At 57.0% G+C, this 19,209-nt stretch overlaps 1 protein-coding gene across 2 annotated transcripts in view; it reads right to left on the bottom strand.

Moving 5' to 3' along the window:
* The window catches only part of LOC144719307 (T-box transcription factor TBX2-like), a 34,804-nt gene extending 17,660 nt beyond the window's left edge, over positions 1 to 17,144 (bottom strand). The window contains exons 1-2 of one of the 2 annotated variants that reach the window (XM_078595129.1): positions 16,418 to 17,144; positions 13,119 to 13,386 (exon numbers count right to left, since the gene is read on the bottom strand). In XM_078595129.1, coding sequence (XP_078451255.1) covers positions 13,119 to 13,386; positions 16,418 to 16,761 — 612 coding nt within the window. In that variant the 5' untranslated portion in view covers positions 16,762 to 17,144. The remainder of the gene's footprint in view (positions 1 to 13,118; positions 13,387 to 16,417) is intronic. The other variant, XM_078595128.1, reaches the window with a different exon arrangement.
* Between the last annotated feature and the right edge of the window lie 2,065 nt (positions 17,145 to 19,209).

The raw sequence follows: 19,209 nt of genomic DNA on the forward strand, positions 1-19,209 counted from the left end.
GCGAGTCGACAACTCACAACTACAAAGACAAAGGTGCCCCGTGTAGCCCACACGGCCTGTTGGCGCAAGCGAGCACCGATGAAGGATGGTAACGGTGCGCAAGGGGCTGCCGTGGATGGCACCGCGCCCGGCCGCCTTTGTCTCCCCGTGCCGATGTTGACACCCCGTAAGCGGTACTCGCATGTGGCCGAGATGATATCATCCGCCATTGACATTGGCCGTGACCGAGAATAGAATTCGTAGCAACTGCTCCCATACGCGTTGTGTATGTGTGTGTAACGCGCACTTACACATCATAGCATGTGCCACAAACCACGAGCACGCAATGCAATATATAGAGACAAAGATCCCCCGTACAGCCTAAATAAACTGTAGGGGTAAGTAGCGTTAGAGAGTGGCAATGCATGCGAGGGGGTGGGTGGCCAGCACCGTGCCCGGACGCCTTTATCCTCCATAGTGGCGGTGTTCACACATCGCATCGAGTACTCATTTCAGGCTGGGTCGACCTAGGGGAAGCCCAGGAGCGGCCTAGATAATCGTCGTGTTGGCCGTGAGCGGGAATCGCGCCCGGGTCGCCAGGTTCGCAGCGCAGCGGAGCGCTAACCACTACACTACCGCTGCCCACACAATGTATCCACACACACATGCACATACACACTACAAAACCATGCCTTTATAACATAACATCTACAATTCGCAAACACAATACACGCATGCGGCTTGATACACACACGCCACGGATACACAACAGCACACACAATATCTAAATATTGCACAAATTGTACACACCTTGAAACGTATTTACACAAACCTGCTCAAGCCAGTCAACACACGCACACCCTGCTATGAGACATAACCTGCGTGATGTATGCACAGTCAGCATCGCGGGCTCGTCCACTCGGAGCGTCGCTCACGGCAGAGCCCACGCCGAGAGGGCCACCTCGTTCACACAACATCACCATGGGTGACACACACCACCACCTCGTTCACACAACATCACCATGGGTGACACACCACCACCTCATTCACACAACATCACCATGGGTGACACAACAACACATCGTTCACACAACATCACCATAGGTGACACACCACCACCACCACCTCGTTCACACAACATCACCATGGGTGACACAACACCACCACCACCACCTCGTTCACACAACATCACCATGGGTGACACACCACCACCACCTCGTTCACACAACATCACCATGGGTGACACACCACCACCACCACCTCGTTCACACAACATCACCATGGGTGACACAACACCACCACCACCACGTTCACACTCACACAACATCACCATGGTGACACACCACCACCACCACGTTCATACTCACACAACATCACCATGGGTGACACAACACCACCACCACCACCACCACCTCGTTCACACTCACACACAACATCACCATGGGTGACACCACCACCACCACCTCCTTCACACAACATCACCATGGGTGACACACCACCACCACCTCGTTCACACAACATCACCATGGGTGACACAACACCACCACCACCACCACCTCGTTCACACAACATCACCATGCGTGACACAACACCACCACCACCACCTCGTTCACACAACATCACCATGGGTGACACAACACCACCACCACCTCGTTCACACAACATCACCATGGGTGACACAACACTACCACCACCACCTCGTTCACACAACATCACCATGGGTGACACACCACCACCACCACGTTCACTCTCAAACAACATCACCATGGGTGACACAACACCACCACCACGTTCACACTCACACAACATCACCATGGTGACACACCACCACCACCACCACCACGTTCACACTCACACAACATCACCATGGTGACACCACCACCACCACCACGTTCACACTCACACAACATCACCATGGGTGACACCACCACCACCTCCTTCACACTCACACAACATCACCATGGGTGACACAACACCACCACCACCACCTCGTTCACACAACATCACCATGGGTGACACACCACCACCACCTCGTTCACACAACATCACCATGGGTGACACAACAACACCACCACCACCACGTTCACACTCACACAACACCACCATGGGTGACACAACACCAACACCACCATGGATATACAATACACACCACGGCCAAACAGCTCGCTACACACGCGTGTGCACGTTACACACAGACACATACCGACACACGCGTGTACACATACCAACGCGATCACCATCAGCCATGTTCAACCCACTGCTGGACGCAGGCTGCCCCCCCCCCACTAACGACCCTGCAAGTAACGATCCACCCAGCACGTGCACACGGCCTGATTCCATGACTCCATCTCCCATATGTCGGAACGATCAGCGCGCCAATGCATACATAAACACTCCTCCGAAACCGACATTACACGTGCTTGCATACAGAACACACGCATTCTGAACACCTCGCATAGAATAACAAATAAACATAGTTCGACTTTACAACCATCGCTGTAAATCCACTGCTGGAGTAATAGCACGCAGCAGAGTGAGGGGGCTGTGAAGCGGAGAGTATCCCAGGTGCGCTTCACGAGTGACTCGCTACTGAAGTGAGCCGTGGTCGGCAATCGAACTCAGGTGCGGCAAGGATGCATAGCGCCCTCGCAGTGGTGCTCTAACCACTGCGCCACCGCTCCACCCCGTATACACACACACCGCAGTCTTCACACCCGTAGCCAAACACGCAGACCGACACACACGCAGACTGATACACGCAGACTCACAAACACACACACAGACTCACAAAACACACAGACCCACAAACACTCAGACCCACGTGTAAACATTTAGCAGACAGACGCGTAAACCAACACAAACACCCGGCTACACTCACAACTCAGAGGGACATTTCGCGCCCAGGTATGCATATATCTATATACAAAGGCAAATACAAAGATCACCCATATAGACTAAACATACTATTGGGGCAAGTGCTTTAGCGAGCACATATGAAGGCAGGCACGGCACACGAGGGGTGGGTGGCCAGTACTACGCCCGGCCACCTTTGTCTCCCCAGTGGCGATGTTTGCATACCGTACCAGGTAATCATTTGAGGCGGAGTTAACCTAGGAGAGACCCAGGACCGGTTCAAATAGTCGTCACTGGTGTTGGCCGTGAGCGGGAATCGAATCTGGGTCGCCAGGTTCGTAGCGCAGCGTGCTAACCGCTACACCACCGCTGCCCACAATATATACACACACACACTGTTACACACACACGGTATGTGGTTGCGTATGCATACATCCATGGCTAAAATTCAGCACGGGTCTGTCCGGAAAATGTTTCCACACCGGCACACCACATCCAGGACACCCCGTGTCGCCATGGCCGCGGCGGCGCGGGACGCATCCAGTGAGAAATGAAGCCCCCCCGTACGTGCGAGTGTGAGCGAGAGCGCACACACACACACGCGCACGTATATATATGTGTGTGTGTGAGCGAGCGCACACACACACACGCGCACGTATATATATGTGTGTGTGTGAGCGAGCGCACACATATATAGGTGTGTGTGTGTGAGCGAGGGCACACATATATATAGGTGTGTGTGTGTGTGAGCGAGCGCACACACATATATAGGTGTGTGTGTGTGAGCGAGCGCACACACATATATATAGGTGTGTGTGTGTGTGAGCGAGCGCACATATATATAGGTGTGTGTGTGTGTGTGAGCGAGCGCACACACACATATAGGTGCTCGCTCACGGCACGTGTCCCAACAGTCTGCTTGAGTCGATGCGGGGGATGTTTGTCTTTATTTGCATAAATGTATTCCCGACGAAGGCCAGTCGGTCGAAACGTTGATATCTTTGCTTTCCTTCTTCGGTGATACGAACATATATTTGTGAGTCGCCCTTGGTGATGAGCTCCACACACCGTGTCGCTCATTGGGGGAGTGGTTTGACCATACTTCTCCACGCCGGTCCGTGCGGGCTGCTGAAAGGTGGCGGCCGCCCAGATATGGACTCAACGCCGCCGAGCGTTAGACCTGGCCGGGACCCCCCCCCCCCCCCCCGACTAAAGAACTATCACGATGAGTATTGTCATCTTCTTGGTTCTTTCGGTAAAGTGACGTAGAAGGGAAATAATAAAATAATAAAAATAAAACATAATAAAATTAATTATCACGACGTTTCGGCCACAAAGCAAGCAGCCGTCCTCAGGTGAAGAACAGGGCTGTCGGAAAGACAGCGTCCGAATGACACTGAGAATTGTATTTTATTATGTTTTATTTTTATAATTTTATTATTTCCCTTCTACGTGACTTTACCGAAAGAACCAAGAAGATGAATCCCTGCAATCACGAAAGAAGCTTTAAATCGAAATGTAGTATTGTCATGCCACTCGTCGTGTCCAGGTTCTGACCGAGCAGGTCCGCGAGCCACGCGCAGCGACCCGCGACTTCGACGACGAATCGCTTCTGCTCCCCCGCGTCGCTCTCCATCCAAGACGGCCGTCAGCCGCTGCTCGGCCGAGCTGCGATGATTTCAGTAGCGCAGTCACTGCCACGACGGCAGTGCAGTCATCTTCTCGTTCCGTGCGCACGTGTGTACGCACGTGTGTAAGTGTGTGTGTGTGTAAGTACGTGTGTGTAAGTACGTGTGTGTGTAAGTACGTGTGTATGTACGTGTGTACGCACGTGTGTAAGTACGTGTGTGTGTAAGTACGTGTGTGTAAGTACGTGTGTATGTACGTGTGTACGCACGTGTGTGTAAGTACGTGTGTATGTACGTGTGTGTAAGTACGTGTGTGTGTGTACGTGTGTATGTACGTGTGTACGCACGTGTGTAAGTACGTGTGTGTGTAAGTACGTGTGTGTAAGTACGTGTGTATGTACGTGTGTACGCACGTGTGTGTAAGTACGTGTGTATGTACGTGTGTGTAAGTACGTGTGTATGTACGTGTGTGTAAGTACGTGTATGCGAGAGGCGGGTGGCGCAGTGATCGACCAGATGGCCCAAAGTTCCTTCCATTCCCGACCGCGGCTACCATCAGTGGCAAGCGACGTCGCTGCGCCTCACCTCGTATCGGACTGCAGATGCCCACGCATTATGAATCATGATATATCTCGTGTGGTGGTGGTGGTGGAGAGCATTAGAACTTCCAGCTACCTTTGCTACGTACACATCGCACGAGACGTGGGCGGGTTTGGGCCCTCATGCGTCTCCTCAGCAGTCAGATTTGCTAAACACATTGTGCCGTCTCATCAGCTGTTACTAGCACGTGACTTTTCTCTGCACCACAGACAGGGCAAACACCACACAACTCAGCCCAGCCCCGCTCAGCCGGAGGTCGCTCCTTCTCTTCTGCTGCCCCCATTGTCTGGAACTCCCTTCCCACCAGACACCTGTGCTGTCGAGTCCCTGTCCCTGTTTAAGTCCAGGCTCAAGAGCTCCTCCTCTGCCTATAACGGACTGCATCTAGAAGACAAAGACCCGACCTTAACAGATTGGTTGGGGCAAGTGCTGTTAGCGAGTCGCCGCTATGAAGGCCGACACAGCACACGAGGGTTACCAGCACCACGCCCGGCCGCTTTTGTGAGCGGGAATCGAACTCGGCTCACCAGGTTCATAGCGCAGCACGCGAACCGCTACACTACCGCTCCCCACTGCCTTTGACGCACTCCTCTACACACACACAGCCGACTTTTATAGATGCACTCCACACAGACACAGCCCACTGTTTCTAGATACACGACACACACATTCCCCACTGCTTCTGCGCAGCACCGCTGAGACGCGCTCACATTAGCCGACCAGTGTTGGTGGCTACGCACGTCGCCTGTGACCCTGCGTTGTGGAGGCAGCAGCGAGGGTTGGTGGATCACACACGGATGATGTCTCTCCCTTCCCGTGGGTGGGCATCGAGCAGGAGCCGTGCCAGGAAACGGCGGTGCCACCAAAGCGTGGACTGTTATCGCCGTCCCTTCTGTACCGTGGGATCGAGCGTTGCCCCTTCGCACGTCGTGAGTTGTCTCCGCGTGCTCCCACTCGTATAAACATTATGAACATGGATTACCTGAAAATATACAAACGTAATATCGATATAGAGGACCGCAGAGCTCGGGCAATTGTTGGTAGCACCGCCGGCTCCTCAGCACCCTGGCTGATGCTGCCGTCTTCACGCTCGCGTCTCTGATTCTCCCTCGGCGATTGTGAGAGGCGCGATTTATATGAAGGATGACGCCGCTGTGTATACAACAACTACTACACGTGATGGACGGTCGTGATTTAGCAGCTATTCCACTCCACATTGTATTGCACCGTTACGCTGGACACAACCTCGTCACGAGCTGTGAACTACTGCAAGTGATTCATACCAACATTCGTGTGAGTCTATCGGAGCGCGCCGATATTAACCCGGCAGCGTAGAGAACGCGGTGCAAGATATGAGGTGATACAGAACTGGAAATTCAGTGGGCCATGCATGGGACGTGTGTGTACATCAGCAGTCTAAGAGGCATGAACGTGTTGAACTCGCACAGCCAGATATATATATACACACACGCGCGTACACAATCGTGTACATAACCATAAGGACAGGCACACCGCACAAACGAGCAGAGACCATGAACACACGCGTGCACAACGAGATGTGTCCGAACACATATACATGTATATATGTACACGCGTACACACGCCTACACAACCGAGTAATGCACACATAACCACCACCACCACAATGAACACAATTTGTTAATTAATTACACTGCGTAGAACAAACAAAAATATGTGTCGTGACGCAATGAATCCGCATGCGAAAATACACAATCGTGCAGTGGTTTACAAATACATGTATGCATGTTGAACTTATTTCGCAACGTATGTAGCCAACCGTGCTAATTGGAGGTGCTACATTTGTATATATGCGTGGTAATTTATTACACAAATTACAGAGCCAACACACAACGAGTACACGGACATAATTACCACACAATATACACATACACCCTTATGAACGCAAAACACGTACATTTAGCACACACACGCCTGATTGTCAAAAATGAGAAAATCTTACATAACTCATAGAAATGTACAAAAACACACGAACACAATTCATGTGTTATTAACAAACGTCAACACACCGAATACAGAAATACACACACACCTAAACACCAGTCACACACAAAGCTAACACATAATCAACATCCGCATTTCAATATTCACCGACACAACAGCGCTTGTGCACAGAAGCGTGGACGTTTCGTTGTGGGCTCGGGGATTGGAGCCGGGAACGCGAGGAGGGGACACAGCGGGAAAACCCCGTCAGGAGGAGCGGATACCCACACTTTACCCCACCACACATCCATTAGTCAACCACAGCCAATACCCACACTTTACCCCACCACACATCCATTAGTCAACCACAGCCAATACCCACACTTTACCCCACCACACATCCATTAGTCAACCACAGCCAATACGCACACTTTACCCCACCACACATTCATTAGTCAACCACAGCCAATACGCACACTTTACCCCACCACACATTCATTAGTCAACCACAGCCAATTCCCACGCCTCAACCCACCGGTCAGCCGGCTAACTCGAATCAATGCCCACACTCGACCCCGCCAGTCAATCCCAACCGATATCAACACTCCACCCCACCACACCGGAGTCCAATCGACCACAGCCACTCCCCATAGCCGACCCCGGATCGAGGCCGGCCCTTAACGCGACCCCGTGGCCGAGTGACCCTGTAGCTCAGGGGTAAAGGTAACACAGGGGCGATGGTCACGCTGGGGTAACGTAGAGGCAACGCGGGGTCACGGCAACGCGGGGTCACGGCAACGCGGGGTCACGGCAACGCGGGGTCACGGCAACGCGGGGTCACGGCAACGCGGGGTCACGGCAACGCGGGGTCACGGTGGCACCGCTACGCGCAGGCCGCTATTGTTCTCCGCGAGACCCCCGTCTCGAGGGGGCGGGGGTGAGGGGGGCTAACGGGGCGGGCGGGCGGTCTCGATACGAGCGGTGATTGTCGATCGCAGTTGGAGAGGGTAGTAGGGGTGGAACGAGGGGGGCCTGGAAACCCCCTGAATGCAGCTCGCTCAAGCCCTGCCCCCATCCCACGCCCCCCCCCCCCATTTCCCGCTCAAGTTCACGGCGTTGTTCGTTCCCCGAGCCCGGCAGCGACTCGCGGGGAGAAGGGGAGAGACGGTGGTGGACGAGAGAGGGAGAGACGGTGGGAAGGAGGGAGTAAATGAAGGCAGGGAAGAGGCGGGGGAGATGGGGAGAGGGAGATGGGGAGAGGGAGATGGGGAGAGGGAGGCGGGGGAGATGGGGAGAGGGAGGCGAGGAAGGGAGAGGAAAGTGGAGTCATCGCCTTCCGCGGTGCCGGCTCCGAGTCTGCGCGTGTGTGTCTGTGTGTGCCCGCGTGTGTCTTTGCGTGTTGTTTGTCCATGTGTGTGTCTGTATTTGTGTGTCCCTCACTGTGTGTGTTCGTGTCTGTGTCTGTGGGTTCGTGTCTCTCCGCGTGTCCAGCGTGTTCCTGTTGCCCTGCATGTGTCTTCCGTGTTGTGTGTAACAGTGTCTATGCGGCGTTCCTGTGCGATTTCGTGTGTCTGTCCCCGCGTGTGTGTGTGTTGGTCTGTCCGCGTGTTTCCAAACTACAGCATATTCACGAAACGGAGAGTGCGTGCGAGAGAGAGGGGGGAGCGAGGAGAGAGAGAGAGAGGTCCCCCGGCCGTGTTTGTCTTTGTCGAGTTGCTCACAATTGTCGCACGAACGCGCGGAATAGGGAGCGGGGCGCAGCGAATTCCCGGCGCGCAAGGATCCTAAACAAACGGCGCTGATTCAATTAGCGCCGCGGCGTCCGCCCCGTGGCCCCAGGGCCACAAGCCCCCCCCCCTCCCGCCTCGGCCCACGACCGCGCTCCGAGCCCCTGGGCCCCGAGGACCCCGTTTCGGGGCCCGCGGCCGCGATGCCGCCTCGCAAAGGCAGCGGCAGCACGAGAACACACGCTTTGGGTGCAAAGACAAAGATCCCCCGTAAAGACTTTACCAGCCTGTTGGGGCAAGTGCTCTTAGGGGGTAGCACCAAGCCCGGCCGCTGTTGTATCCCTAGTGGCGATGTCTGTTAGGTACAGTACTTAATTGAGGTTGAGTCGACCTAGGGGAGGCCCAGGACAACTTTTTGGCCGTGAGTGGAAATCGATCTCGGGTCGCCGGGCTCTAGCGCCAGCGCGCTAACTACTGCGCCACCGCTCCCATAAACGCACACACGTACATACACGTGTACACAGCTACGAGCGCGCACGCATGCGTACACATCAACACGTGTGTGTACACATCAACACGTGTGTACACGTAACTAGAGACACGTGTGCACCAATACATAGACACAGCTATACACCACCAATGCATGTGCACACAACAGATGTACGTGTATGTGGTTGTACATAAATAGAAACACTGATATAACACACACACACAACAAACACAAATATCCCCCTTAACAGACTGTTGGGCTAAGTGCTACATTCGAGCACCTTTGAAGACCGGTACGGCACGCGAGGGGGTGGGTGGCCCGCATCACTCACGGCCACCTTTGTCTCTCTCGTGGCGATGTTTACACATCGCGCCACGTACTCAGTTGAGGCTGAGTCGACCTAGGGGAGGCCCAGGACTGCTTCAGATAATCGTCGCTGGTGTCGGCCGTAAGCGGGAATCGAACCCGGGTCGCTGGGTTCGTCTCGCAGCGCGCTCACCGCGACACGATACACACGCACATACCATACACACACCACACACACACCACACACACACACCACACACACACACCATACACAAATGTACACAACGGCACACGCACACACATCACACACACGCGTACACAGCATATGATATACACGTGCATTTGATCAAATGCATGCCCACACATATATATACAGTACAGCAAATACGAGCACTAAATAACATACACACGCTCACACAACACACAAAGACACACAATCGTAAACACACACGTCCACAGATAATGGCACACGTATCTGGCTGTGAATGCACGCGCATTCGTCCATACAGGCGCACAAAAAACAAACACCGTGGCGCGTACACTCACACAACAATAAATAACCACGCAGTCGGAGTCGACTGGCACGCACAAAGACAGAGGTACCCCCTGTAGCCTTACAGACAGTTGAGGGCAAGTGCTGATAGCGAGTCCCGATCAAAATGCGGCATCGCGCACAGAGGAAGGTTGTGTGGCCAACCCCTCGCCCGGCCGCCTTTGTCTCCCCAGTGCTGATGTTTACGCTCCGCACCAGGTACTCGTTTGAGGCTGAGTTGACACACGTGCATATATACACAGGTCCTCCATATAGCCTTCTACGGACTACTGGGGCAAGTGCTGTTAGCGAGCGCACGGCATATACGGGGCATACACAAGGGGGTGTGTGGACAACACAAGCTCCAGCCACCTTTGTCTCCCCGGTGATGTTTACACACCGCGCCAGGTACCCATTTAACTCTGAGTCGACCTAGTGGAGACATTCCCAGAACCGGTTCAGATATTCGTCACCGACAGTGACCGCGAGCGGGAATCGCGCTAACGAACACTCCACTACAACACACGCACACAAACGTGTATCACACACACGTGTATCACACACACACACGTGTATCACACACACACACGTGTGTAACACACACACACACGTGTATCACACACACACACACGTATATAACACACACGAATGCCTCCATGTGATCACTATTTAATTCATACGTGAATGCATTTGCACCGTCATTCATTTATTACACTCCAGCGCGTGCACGTTGTCTGTGCACACTTGCAGCTCTGTGTGTGTGTGTACACGCGGTCGTGCACACATGCACACACGCGCGCGTGCAAAGGATCGCGTGTGTGTATGTGTGTCCGTGTGTACACGAGCGTGTATGTGTGTGGCTTCGCTATGAACTCAGCAGCGAGAGACCCGAATTCGATTCCCGTTCACGTCCACCAATATCAGTGACGATTCATCGGAACCAGTCCTGGGGCCTCCCCTAGGTCGACTCAGCCTAAAACGAGCATCTGGCGCGATATGTAAACATCGCCACTAGGGAGACAAATACGAGCGGGTGGTGGTGGTGCTGGCCAATCCGCCCACCACGCTTGTTATACACACACACACATGTTATACATACACACACACACGTGTTATACATACACACACACACGTGTTATACATACACACACACACATGTTATACACACACACACATGTTATACATACACACACACACACGTGTTATACACACACACACACACATGTTATACATACACACACACACATGTTATACATACACACACACACATGTTATACATACACACACACACACGTGTTATACACACACACACACACATGTTATACACACACACACGTGTTATACATACACACACACACATGTTATACATACACACACACACATGTTATACATACACACACACACGCGTATGCCGGCCCCGGCCTTCATGGGTGCTACTCGGTAACAGCACTTGCCCCGACATTTTGTTGAAGGATATAGGGAGATGTTTGTCTTTCTACATTGGTGTACACACACACACACACGCACGTGTTGTACACACACATACACGCGTGTACACACGAACACAAACACACACACACGCGTGTTATACACACACACACGCACGTGTTATACACACACACACGCACGTGTTGTACACACACATACACGCGTGTACACACGAACACACACGTGTTGTACACAAACACACACACACACGCACGTGTTGTACACACACATACACGCGTGTACACACGAACACACACGTGTTGTACACACACTCGTGTACACACGGACACACACGTGTTGTACACACACACTCGTGTACACACGGACACACACACGCACGCGTGTTGTACACCCCCCCCCCCCTTGCCGCCCCAGACTCCGCACCCACACACTCGGCCTATCGGAACGACCATCATCACGTGGCTTACCTGGCGGGGCTACACCTGAGCGCTTGGCTATTCGCAACAATAACAACGTTCACTAGCATCTATATATGCATACAACATACATGGGTCATGTAACATATATATGGTAAACACGTGTAGCACATGAATCATGAGACTTGAGCGGATGGTGGAGACGCGAGGAATGATGCGGCCTTCATAGGTGCTCGCTAACAGCACTTGCCCTTGCTGTTAGCGAATACAAAAGTTATATGGGGGATCTTTGTCTGTATGTGTGTACAGTCTGTGCTACGGGTGTAGCTGTCAAGTGTGTGTGAAATGTGTCGCTGCCAGGCTGTGTGACTGGTGTAGGTAGTTGTCAAGTTTGCGTGACGGGTCCCATGTGTCAGTGTAGCCGTGTTACAGTGTGCGGCTGTCAGGCTTGTTGTCGGCTGCGTCCGACAGCCTGTGGGTAGCGGCCGTTAGCTCGTGTCCAGTTAGACACGCAGTTTGTTTGTGAAGTTATCGACTACCCATCGTGTCTGTGCATCTTGTCTCTAGGGACGTCTGTGGACCCTGCAGACACGAGGCGGTGTCTTCCGGACGAGTCCGGCGCAGTGCGCCCTGGCCGTCGTGTCTGTGTCAAAGATGTCTGTGTCAAAGATGTCTGTGTGAAGATTCGCGTGTGAAGATTCGCGCGTCTGTGCGTGGTCGAGGCTCACGGCGCCTTCTGTGCTAAGCGTCGAAGTGCTGCGTTGTGTCCGGACTAAAGTGTCTGTGCTCACGGTGCGTTTGTGTGAGACTGATGATCTCTTGCAGCTGCTGCTGCTGCTGCTGCGTTGGCTTTGGTGCACAATCAAAACAAATATATATTTAAAACATCCAAACACTTTAACTATCATACTAATAATATCAAGTGTCAATAACATATATAGATGACGTTTCGGACTATGTACCTTATTTATAAAGCATAGACGTTCCCTTGTAAGGCAGTATCACAATATCCCGTGTCTGCGCGCAAGGCAACATTAACCACGTACTTACATAACATGTCTGTAAGTATACATAGACTAAAGGCGCCTGTTTTCCACAGCCACCTGAACACGCGAAGTGGCCCATGTGCGCGCGACGGGGGGCGGGTGGAGGAGGTGGTCGTGGTGGTGTACTCACGAAGCCGTGCTTGTCCGAGATGTTGTTGGTGAGCTTCAGCTTGTGGAACGAGACCACCTTGGACATCCACTGTTCGCCCGTGGCCGGGCTGTCGGGGTGGATGTACATGCGCTTCGGCATCTCGGGGTCGGCCTTGCCCGCCACCATCCAGCGAGAGTTGTGGAACTTGTAGCGGCAATCGTCGGCCGCCACGATGTCCATGAGCAGGATGTACTTGGCCTTCTTGTCCAGACCCGACACTCGCACCTTGAAGGGCGGGAACATTCTCCTGCGCGGGGGGGGGGGAGACGGCGAGTCGGCGATGACAAGACGGTGTCGTCTGCTGCTGCAACAGCGAGACGCAGACGGCGCCCCCGAATAACCAGGCACAGCCGTGTGCCCTTTAAATAAACACGAATCATCAGACACACGAGTCGCAATCAGACGCAGCTATGCCCTTTCATAATCAGACACAGCTGATGTCCCATAATCGAATGAGACATCGCCGGTGTCGCGCGCGATTATTGCTGCGCGCGGAAAACCCGCGCGGTTACCGCGGCCTGGTTGATCAAGAGTCGCGCCGACACCACCGCAAGTACACGGGATGACGAGTACACGGGATGACGAGTACACGGGATGACGAGTACACGGGATGACGAGTACACGGGATGACGAGTACACGGGATGCAGAGTACACGGGATGACGAGCACACGGGATGACGAGTACACGGGATGACGAGTACACGGGATGAGGAGTACACGGGATGACGAGTACACGGGATGACGAGTACACGGGATGACGAGTACACGGGATGACGAGTACACGGGATGAGGAGTACACGGGATGCAGAGTACACGGGATGACGAGTACACGGGATGACGAGCACACGGGATGACGAGCACACGGGATGCAGAGCACACGGGATGCAGAGCACACGGGATGCAGAGCACACGGGTTCGATTTATATTGTCGGACGTGTGCGTGATTATTAAGATGCAAACATGTGCGCAATTAAAAGTTTGTACAATAAAATGAGTACAAATACAAATATATATACAAGCGCACACATGAGTACGTGTGTGTGTGTGAAGATATCCAGCTACCTTCTCCGTGTTCAGTTGCTGGTTGCATTAGAAGTGTGCACGTGAGGTTGTATGAGTACGTACGCCCGAATGCGTGTGCATAAGAGTGAAAATACAAATATAGCCAATGTCTATACACGCTCTGCGCACATATACACACACACACGACTGCGCGTTCGTGCGTACACGCGTGTGCAAACGCCGTGGACTATCAAACACTCAAGCCAGCCCCACGCAGAGACAGACAACCACGTGTGTGTGTGTAGACACACACACACGCGGTGCACACACAATGCGTGTGTACACACAAACTATCAGCAGCGAAAACACCAACGATTGACACGAGCACAATCGTGCGTTTGTGTGTGTAGGATGAGCAGAATTCACGCGTGTGTATGTATATATGTCTAAAATGAGTGCCTGGGGCGATATATAAACATCGCCAATAGGGAGACAAAGGCGGCCGGTCGTGGTGCTGGCCACCCACCCCCTCGCGTGCCGTTGTGGCCTTCGTAGGTGCTCGCTAACAGCACCTGCCCCAACAGTCTGTGAAGGCTACACGGGGGATCTTTGTCTTTGTGTCGTGGGTCCGCGCGGCTGTCGCTCGACCCACGAGTCCTTCCGACATTTCAGCAAACGCGACGAGATTTTTGTTGTCCACAAAACATCGACGTGCAAATGTTCTAAATAATCTTAACGAGATCCGCATTTGTTTTTCGGGCAAGCATGCACGCGTGCATCGCGCACCGAGTTGTACATATATACATACACACACACATACATATCTGCCGTGTAGCCTGTGGGGGGCAAGTGCTGTTCGCGAGCGCCGACGAGGGTCGGGACGGCACACGAGGGGGTGGGTGGGTGGCCGGCACCGCGCCCGGCCGACAAGGACCCGCGAAGACCATCGGCCGACTTCCCGGCGTCTCCGTCGCGCCCTCTCCCCGCGACTTCTCTCTCAAGCCCCCCCCCCCACTGCACGATTCGCACGCGAGCGACGCGCGGCGGAGGCGGGCAGAGTGCGAACTGTTGCGGGAGAGCGAACTCGGAGAGGCCGGCCAGGCCTGCGTCATGGGGGCGCTTCGCGAGGCCGCGTCTCGCTCGGGGTTGTGAGACCCCCCCGCCCTCGTTCTCTCTCCTCGTATAAGCTACAAACGAAACCACTCTCGCTCAAATCCACCCCCGTGCGATCCCGATTGTCGACCCCTGTGCTGCCTGCGAGCCGCGATCTCAGCCGGTCGAGTCTCGGTTTGCAACATCGGCCCCAGTGGTCGCTCTAAGCTGTGCGGCGCGGGCAGGAGAGGAAATGTGCGGAGAGGCGAGGGAAGGAGAGGAGGAGACGAGGGGAGGAGAGAGGAGAGGGGAGAGGAGAGGGAGTCGCTCTCGAGATTTTCTCACTCGAACGCCGAACGACCCTCCTCGCTCCGGAATGCGCCGGAGACACCGCGGGGAGAGACTGCGAGACGACACCGCGGGGAGATCGCGGCTGAGACGCGCGACGCAGCCGGCTCGGCGGTGCTGTCACCGCCGCCGTTTCTGCGCCCGAGGCGCGGCGGCTCCGCGTGGAAGGGCCGCGAGAGACGGGAGGAGCCTCCCGCGCGCGCGACGGCGACTCTCGCTCGGAGCAAAATAAATGCGCGGGTCTCGAGGTCCGTGCTGGGCCCCACGTCCAGCACAGCTCCTGGGGCCCCGCGGAGTTTGCACTGCGCGGGTCGCACGCCACCTCGTGATGGTGCCCGCACGTCTGTCCGTGCACGCCGCGACGGGGACTCTGCCTGTGTACGCTGCGGTGGACGACGCCTGCACCCCGCCGTGGTGTACGCGCGTGCGATTGCGCACACGCTGTGACAACGTGTACGCGATGCAACGGTGATGCGTGTACGCGTCGTCGTACGCGATGCATGGCGTGTGCACTGTTTACACACGGCGCCAATGTGCACACTGCGTGTACACACTGTGTGTGTGTGTACACACACACACAGTGTATACACATTGCAATAGTGTACGCCCGTTACAGCGACGTGCGTACACTTGCGTACACGCTCTGTCCGAGTCCGCTATGTCGGAGTCAGCGAAGGTGCGCACACGACGAGGAGGAGGAGGCGTGGGGGCCTCGCGGGGTCTCTCGAACTCGGTCGCGGGACCCCGGGCCCCGCGTCCCTCCCGCTGGGGAGGGACCCCCGGAATCCCCTCCCGCTGGGGACCCCCCTTCTCGCACCCCGTGTCTCGGCGCTCACCTGCCGGACTTGGTGATGACCATCTCCGTGCCGAACTTGTGGAACTGGTCCCACAGATCTTTGGCTTCGAGCGTCACTTTGGGGTCATCTTCCACGGCCTCCTCCGCCTCCAGCCCCTTGAGGTGGCGCAGGTGCGCGGCCTGGTGGCTCAGCGCGGACACCGAGAGGCCGGGGTCGCCGGGCATCCCCTTCCCGAGGGAGCCGGAGAGTCCCGGCGGCAGCGCGAGCGCGGGGAAGAACGGGGGCTGCGCGGCGAGCAGGGCGCTCATGGGGAGGTCGCTCGGCCGGCCGGGGAAGAAGGGGTGGTAGGCCATTCCGCTCGCAGCTAGGGCCGGCTCTCGCATCGGGACGCACGAGAAGGAGGCCGCGCGCGCCCTCGTCCTCGGCGGGGTCGCTCGCTCGGTAAAGTCGTGCGGGGGGTCGCAGCTGCTGACGGGAGGAGCGGCGGAGGAGGAGGAGATGCAGGACGAGAAGGACGAGGAGGAGGATCGGCGGCGGTGGCGAGAAGAGATGGAAGCGCGCCCACCCGGGCTTGGCGCGGTCGCTTGGGAGGGAGGGAGGAGGAGGAGGACTCGGCGGAGGGGCTGCGGGCAGGGGACGGCGCTGCGAGCTGCTGCTGCTGCGTCCGGCCACGAGCGCAGCGCCGATCTCTGCCGCTGCGCGAAGTCGCGGCGCCGCGCGTCGCCCCCCGCTCCCCCCTCGTCTTTGTGCGCTCGCTGATTGAGTGGCGCTGATTGGCTCGTTGACGCGTCCCGGGCCAATGGCGAGCGGCGCGGGGCGTGGTGCCTTGACGCGGCGGCGCCGCGCGCGTTGCGTCACCGCGCGGCCGGCCGAGGTGTCGCCGCGACTTCCCCAGCGCGAGAAACAAAAAAAACTCCACGAGGGGGAGGAGTGAGGGAGGGGGAGGGAGGGAGGGGGGAGCCGCGGGTGTCCCGCGGCTCCCGCACGGCCCCCGCGACGAGGACGAGGCGCTTCGCAGCCAATAGCGCCCCCCCACCCCCACCACCTACCGCCTCCCACTCCGTGCAGGTGACCTATCCCCCTCCCCCGCCCATCGTCCCTACCCACTGCCCACCTGCGCTGTCCCCGACCCCCCACCCACCCCCCACAGGGCCCCCTTTCTCCCCGTTCCGGCGCCCCCCCCCCCCTCGGCGGCGCCTTCATCGCGGCTGCCCCCCCCCCCGCGCGTGCTCGGGGCCGTGTTGGTGTCGCGGCGCCCAGGACGCGCGGGGCGCCGCTGCCTCTCATCCCGCCGCGCTCCCAGGACGCGCCCCCCCTCCTCCCCCTGCCCCTCCCCTACTCCTCCCCACACAACTCCCCCTACTCCCCCCACCCCACCGTCATCGCGATGGATTTGACGCCGGGTTCGTGCCACGGCGAGACGCGCGGTACGCGCTCGTGTTTACATGGCGCGGCGTCGCGCTCCTCCGTGCGTGTTCATCACGGCGCCGTCCCTCCCGCGCTCTCCCTCCGGCGCCCCCCCCCCGCGCTCCCTGTCCAGCGCCTCGCGTCGTTATTAGCGCCCTTTAATAAGCAGCGCCGCGCCCCGGCGAAGAGGAGAGGTCATCGCCCCCACCCCCATCCCTTCCCCCCGCGGGGTTCATGGGCCACTGCGCTGTCCGAGCGTGGGGTCACTCCCCCCCTCCCTCCCGTGTCTCCTTCGGCGCGGCGCTGAAAGAAGCGCGGCGCGGGGATTAGGGCTGCAGCAGGAGGAGGAGGATGAGGGTGCCGGCCGTGCTAACAGGGTTACGGATGGGCGGCCGGGACCACAGTAGGATGAACGAGGGTGGGGAGGGGACGAGAGAGCGAGAGAGAGAGGGGGGAGGATGAGGGATGAGGGGCGGGGGCTCGCAGGGGGATGGCGGTGGGGGCGGTGTGGGAGAGGCCGCGGCGGGTAAAGTGATTAGCCGCTCCGACAGACCACTCGCCCGCACGGCGCCAGCGCGGCTGCTGCCCGGACAATGGCGGGGGCCACTCAGCCCCGCGTCGCGGCCCCGGGGCCCCGGGCCCCCGCACGCTCGGGGATAATGGTGGAGGGGGGGGTCCTCTCCTCGAATCCCGCGAGGTCCGGAGTAGCGGGGAGGGGTGTTTCGCTAATTTGGCCAACGGGAATCCAACCTCGACATTCAAAGTTGGCGGACTCGGTCAAAACGCAGCAGCGGCGGCAGCTACGGCAGCTGCGGGACGAGAATCCATGTCACTTCGTTCTCGGGGCCTCGCGTCTCGCGCGGTGCCCGCCGCACTGCAAGTGGCCGTGAGGCGGCGGCGGCGGCGGCAGCGTGGGAGAGGCAACGAGGGTGCTCTGTGTGCCCCAGAGATGTTGTCGCCGCGGAGGAGAGGGTGGAGGACGCTGCCCGCGACGCTCGCCGCGTAATCCACGGCGCCGCGGCGCTCACAATGCCCTTAATCTGGCCGCTTAATTTAACAACAAAAAAGGGGTTCGGAAAAATAATGAACGTGACGTCGTCATTAGCGCTGCGTGACCGGACCGAGGCGGAGCGGGGACGAGTGGACGCGACCCGCGGCGGCGACGCGGCGTCTGGGAGTCGAGCGGCGGCGGGAGGGAGGGGAGAGGGAGGGGAGAGGGATTAACAGCTCTTCCCCCCCCCCCCAGCCTTCGGCAGGTGAGCGCGGCGCGGTGAGTTGTGGCGCCGGGCCGCGCCGCGCTCCGCAGGAGAGGAGCGCCACGACCTCCTCCACCGAGGAGGGGACGGGGACGCTGCGGGGGGGGGGACGAGGAGGGGGGGAGGAGGGGGGGGGGCACGACGAGATAAGGAGGAGGCCGGCGGGGA

The sequence above is a fragment of the Lampetra planeri genome, chromosome 6 (assembly GCF_965212315.1).
Source record: "Lampetra planeri chromosome 6, kcLamPlan1.2.h2, whole genome shotgun sequence".
NCBI classification, from domain to species: Eukaryota; Metazoa; Chordata; class Hyperoartia; order Petromyzontiformes; family Petromyzontidae; genus Lampetra; species Lampetra planeri.